This window comes from Eutrema salsugineum, unplaced genomic scaffold (assembly GCF_000478725.1).
Source record: "Eutrema salsugineum unplaced genomic scaffold, Eutsalg1_0 scaffold_8, whole genome shotgun sequence".
In the NCBI taxonomy this organism is placed as follows: Eukaryota; Viridiplantae; Streptophyta; class Magnoliopsida; order Brassicales; family Brassicaceae; genus Eutrema; species Eutrema salsugineum.
The window spans coordinates 7,553,442-7,559,858 of NW_006256414.1; the positions used below are offsets into that span (position 1 = coordinate 7,553,442).

The window sequence follows — 6,417 nt, forward strand, 5'->3', positions numbered from 1 at the left end:
GTCTCTTTCACTCTTCTCTTTGTTCTTTTTTAAAATCATTTTAAGTCCTATTTATATTTGTTTATTTAAGTTTCAAAATTTTCTTGTGCCTCTGGGTCATCTCAACAACCATTATGATTAATATTTTTGTTTGTTGCTAGAATTAATATCATTATTAATCAACAAAACTCTATGTATGTATGTAGCCATAGAATGAAAAATAAAAGGAATATAGCCATATACATAAACCGTATACCTAATAGCGTACTAGTTCCACACGAAAGTGGATATTTTCTAGTTCAACCAAATATTTATCTAATATATAGTTTTTTTTTTAGAGAGAAGGGTAATTATCTAATATATAGTTTGCTGTTTAATGAATCTAAAAAAGACAAAACACCAAGGCTATGGCCCCGCCTATAAATATATTACAAGAACATACTAACTTCGAGTCAAATCAAACAACTTATTACTTCATACATACAAACAATTACGGTTTCAAGTTTTCTCTTGCTTCTCTATAAACAAAAAAAGTGATGGTGGCCTTCTCTCGGATGATCCAGCGTCCGCTGAATCAACTGTTCGTCAATTTCCGAGGAGAGGAAATTCGCCATGGCTTCCTCAGCCGCCTAGCTGCTGCCCTTGAACGTCGCGGGATAAATTTCTTCATTGACAGAGACGAACAAAAGGGAAAAGACCTAAAACACCTCTTCAAAAGGATCGGTGAGTCACATATTGCATTAGCAATCTTCTCCAAAAGATATGCACAGTCTCGATGGTGCTTAAACGAACTGGCAGAGATGAACAGGCTTGCATACAATAATCAACTAAAAGTGGTTCCAATCTTCTACAAGGTGAGAGTAGATGATGTGAGGCGCCAGAAGGGAGAGTTTGGTCGAAACTTCTGGAAGCTGGCAATGACTTCAAGTGGTGAGGAGATCAAGAACTGGAAGGAAGCTTTGGAGTCTGTCTCCAACAAGATGGGCTTGAAGTTATGTGACAAGAGGTACTCTACTTGATCTGCATATACATATACATATACAAATTTATTTCTTGTGACTTGTGAGTCAAGAAAGAAAAGGTTAACGTGAAAACACGCGGCCTCTAAACAGTAACGAATAACCCCTAAATCCCAAACACCTGTAAACCCAAAATCTTTAATTCTAAAACCTTCACAAATTTCTACGTATTAACAAAAAATAAAAATAAAAACTAAACTAAACAAAATAGTCTACTTACTTGGCTTTAAGATATTCAGTATATTTGTTTCAGTTTACATAATCTCTGATGGTCCTATAGAGAGAAAACCTATTCAAACGAAAGAAACAAATCTCATACAGTCACACTTAAACAAGACTGGTTCTTATTTATTTTTATATATTATAACGAGCTCATACTAATTTTAAGAGAGGCAGCTAATTAGAAATATATATGGTAGAAGTCATTCTTACTAACCTTTTTTTTTTCTTAAGAGGTCATTTTTAGTAAACCGAGTTAAATGAAGCAAAGCAAAAATGTTGGATCGATCCTGGATGGGATATTTTTCAGATTCTTAACCTTTTTCTTTTATATATTAATATTTCTGTACCCAATTTTTCTATATAATGAAAGTCAGCGGCCATAATTGTCTTTCAAATAAAAGTTTAATTGGATCAGAAGTAACAATCAAATATCAAGAAACAACAGAGAAACTCATTTAACAGAGAATGCAGAGCTTTACTCCGTTCTGTCTGATTTTCTCTTGGATTTAGAATTCCCGTCTGGATTCGGATTGAATGTCAACCCAAAGTGGCAACCAGGATAAGACCAATGTATATGGTGACAGATTTGTATATTTGGTGACAGATTTGTATATTTATAAAAGTATACAAAGCCGAATGAAAATAGATATATTGAAATGGAGCTTACCGGCATTTGCGGTGAACATTACAAGCTCCAGGTCCAGGACCAGACGAAGGAAGTGTTAGACTTTTTGTTAAAACAGAATATGAGAGACAGAACTCTTTTGAGTAAACAAAGAAGAACACAAACTAAAACTTTATTAATTGAAATTGTGTTTGTCAATACAAAGACATCCTCTTTATATAGACGTGAAACAGAGTTCGTGAAACAATACAAACAACAAGAGTTGTAACTCTTCACTTATGACTCTTAATATAAATAACTATTTTTACTTAATAGACACGGCTCTAAAACACACCTTTTCACACATACCTTTTGACTTAACATACTAACCTTAATTATCAAATGATATTTTGACCAAACTCAATTATAACTAATACTCCTCCTTAATTGAGTTTTGGTCTTACTCCAAACGTCCTCCTTAGTTCTCCAATGGATCAACATTCAAGTCAATTGCATCAACCGTTTGCTCCATCTTTTCCTGTGAAACTGCAGCTTCTTCTTCACTTGCAAGTAAGGTACTTGCATCTAAGTTACTCCATCTGAGTGGAAAACTCTTATGCTTCATTTTAATGTTTAGAATCTGTCTTCCTTGAGGATCGTTGATGAGGCATCTATTGTCTTCAAATAATACTATGTTTCCTTTTGATATCATTTGAGATACACTCAATAGATTTCTTGCTAAACCCGGCACTAGAACTTTGATGATCTTCTCTCCTTGGCTTGTCATCACTTGGATGTTTCCTTTTTCTGCCGTCATTACATGTTGACCATTACCCACTTTGATCGGAACCTTTATGCTTCGATCAAGAATGATGAAGTATTTAACTTCCTCGGTCATATGGTTAGTGCATCCACTGTCAACTAACCATGTTTCATCATCTACTTTTGATGATGTTTCTTCTTCAACTGAACTAAACAGCATGTGACCTTCATCTTCTGAGTCATCTTCTGTTCTTCAATATTAAGATCCGCACTCTCGGTCTTTCTAAGTTTGCAGTTCTTTGCAAGATGTCCCGGGTTGTTACACACGAAACACTTTCTCTCATTGTTTACAACCTTTTGGTGAAAGAACACCTTTGTTCTCCTTCTTCCAACAATTACTCTCGTTGTGATTGTTACGTTTGCAAACGCCACACCATTTCTCGGCCTGCTTGTCTTCACGTTTCTTTTTTCCATAGAATGCTCCTTCAGTCGAACTCTCATATCGTGAAGCGTACCGATCAACTCTGACATGGCCAAAGTTTTTAAATCCTTTATTTGCTCCAGTACGGCAATGATACTATCGAACTTTTCTAGAAGAGAGATGAGTATCTTTTGAACGATTTGATAATACGTTTTCTCTACTCCATGGACTCTCAATTGATTTCCCAAATCAATTAATTTTCCCGTGAAAACCTTGATGTTATCACTGTCATTCTTCTTCAAATTTTCATACTCTCTTCTCAGCGATTGGAGTTTGATTAATCAAACTTGAAGAGTTCCTTCAAATTCAGTTTGCAGAGAATCCCAAGCCTCCTTTGATGTTTGTGCTGGTTCTATGCGGGAGAACATCTGATCTGTCACGATAGTTTGCAGAATTTGCAGTGCCGTCAAATCCTTTAATGATGTTTCCTTTACGGCTTGTCTTCGCTCTCTTGAATCATCATTCCCTGATTCTTTTGGAACACCATTCTCCACTACTTCCCACAATTTCTTTGTCTTCAGAATTGTCTTCATTTTTATTCTCCATAAATCGTAATTTTCGCCATAAAATATTGGAATTATTTGATGAGATGTCGTCTCCATCGTTTCTGTTTTTGTTTTTGCTTGAATTTGAACTGGCCCTTGGATCAGCAGGCCTCTGATACCAAGTTAGACTTTCTGTTAAAACAGAATATGAGAGATATAACTCTTTTGAGTTAACAAAGAAGAACACAAACTGAAACTTTATTAATTAAAAACTGTTATTGTCAATACAAAGACATCGTCTTTATATATAAACGTGAAACAGAGTCTGTGAAACAACACAAACAACAAGAGTTGTAACTCTTCACTTATGACTCTTAATATAAATAACTACTTTTACTTAATAGACACGTCTCTAAAACACACTATTTCACACACATCATTTAATTTAACATATTAAACTCAATTATCAAATGATATTTTCGACCAAACTTAATTATAACTAACAGAAAGATCCTCTGTTTCTCAAGAAAACATATCTCAATATAAATTTTTTTATTTTATTCTTTTATATTCAATTTAATATTTGTTAGAATTGAATAATATATTACACAAACAATCATTTTCCGTTCATCATGACGCCAATAATAATAATAATAATAATAATAATAATAATAATAATAATAATAATAATAATAATAATAAAATGATAATAATAATAATAATGATAATAATAATAATAATAATAATAATAATAATAATAGAATAATAATAATAATAATAATAATAATAATAATAATAATAATAATAATAATAATAATAATAATAATAATAATAATAATAATAATAATAATAATAATAATAATAATAATAATAGGAAGATAAAATTCTTTTGGGTATAAAATATGATAAGTCTAATTGTTTATCCCTAGTTGCCTACCATGTTTTTAAATTAGGAAAACTTGCAGTTGACTCCGAAATATATGGATTTAATTAGTTTCTTAAGCATTTTCTCTCCTTCCAGATCATGCCACCATGAATATTATTCTACATTTATTGCCATTCCTCTACATCTATCATAAATAAGGAGATTTTAAATATGAGACCGCTTGTGATAATCTTGATCTTTTATATTGTTGATTATCATCTGCCTATTTTTTTTTTTCTCGCATATGTTGGTGCTCGTTTTGAATTGATATATCTTCAGAGGAGGTTAATTAGTAGGCAAACAATGTAAAATTAGGATACATAATACTTTCTTTTTCTAGTGTTAGATACAAATGAAATCCGTTCTCCCCTTGTTCAATTGGCATTTCGACTGTGCCTAATTATTTGGTTTTCTTTGTCATTCCAATCCTCAGCTCAGAGGCGGATTTCATCAAAGAAATTATTGAGGAGCTGGAGAGAGTACGAAGCAGAATCCCAAGAGAAGAGATGAAAGATTACATCATATAGATCTTTCTTATGAAAGGGATGGCAGATAATGAGTAATCTCTATGAACTGCCCCCTACTGCGAAACGAGCAAAACCAGGAAGTTCTACTGAGGGGGCTACACTGGCAAGTTTGATCATAGCTTGTGTGAGACTAATGTAAGTAAACAAAGAAGTGAAGAACATGAAAAAGGAGCTAGTTTTTGATTAAATATGGAGAAGAATGGCACGGAGAAGTGACCAGATATCGAAAACCCGATCCCATATGATTCTCGGTACTGCTTGGTGTATGGGTTATCTGTTTCACCTCATCCAGTTGAAAAATTCATTAATTATTCAAGATTCAGCGCATTCTTGAGACAAGTCAGGGTAACCTTTGATTATTATTTATTATCATCCTATGTTTTGCCAGAAGTCTAACTGATTTGTCCTTGATCTATTCTAGTCCGTGTGCTGAAGTCATTAATGATGTATTTTATTGATTATATTAACAAATATCTAACAAAATTTTGGGCAATGTTTTTAAACCCAACTCGGACCCATGGACCAGATATTGACTCGCTGGAGAATCCGGTTCGAATTTAATGCTAATATCGGCTGCATAAAAACTCGTTAAAAACCGGCAAAAACTCGATAAACTAGCAAACCAGTTAGTGGTCACACCGGTGAGTGGTGGTTTAAAATAAATTTTGAACAAATTCCAAAAGTTTGATTTTAAAAGAATCTTTATATGATGGTATATTTTGACATTCTGATTAACATTTTTTTTAGTTATATATAATATTGACTAAATTATATAAATATTTTTGAAAAAAAAAAGATTTGATGAAGATTTCTCTATGCCGCCGTAAAAACCGAAGATAATGGTGATAGAGATAGGTATAGATGATTTGTTTCTATTACTTCACTTTCGTTATTAGTAAGATTTGTCTTTTGGTTAATTTTAGATTAATTTTATGATTATCGTAATTCATGTTAAACATCTATCGTATTAAACTATTAATCTTCATGTTTGTTTTTGTTTTTATTTTTAGTGTTAATTTGTCACCAAATGTTTTGTGAAATTGTGCTAATAACTATCATTTTATTAATTTTTAACTATATTATATATCATATATATATATATATATATTACTATTAATTTATTTGCCTGCGGTTGAACAACGGTTGACCGCTGACCCAAAATGCATTCTGGTTCACTGTCCAGGTCGGATTTAAAAGCATTGATTTTGGGATAATACAGCAGGACTTTCATTGTAGATTCTTGTCAAAGTAGTAGATATTATATCCGAAAATATCCTCCTTTATAATGTTTTCAAGCCGTACATGTTCTTTAATGCATGCAATATTACAATTAGCGATACAGAAATATTAGGAAAGAGCTTTGTCATGCTACCTATTTCCAAAAGAGCTTTGTAAAAAGCTTACTAGTGCTAT

The 6,417-nt window shown here is 32.4% G+C and overlaps 1 protein-coding gene across 1 annotated transcript; it reads left to right on the forward strand.

Annotated features, from left to right (window-relative positions):
- Positions 1-515: 515 nt before the first annotated feature.
- On the forward strand, positions 516-5,004 carry LOC18010079 (TIR domain-containing protein). Its single transcript, XM_006392328.2, has 2 exons — positions 516-985; positions 4,911-5,004. Exons 1-2 carry the CDS (start codon positions 516-518, stop codon positions 5,002-5,004), a joined length of 564 nt encoding a protein of 187 aa, XP_006392390.2.
- Positions 5,005-6,417: the final 1,413 nt, after the last annotated feature.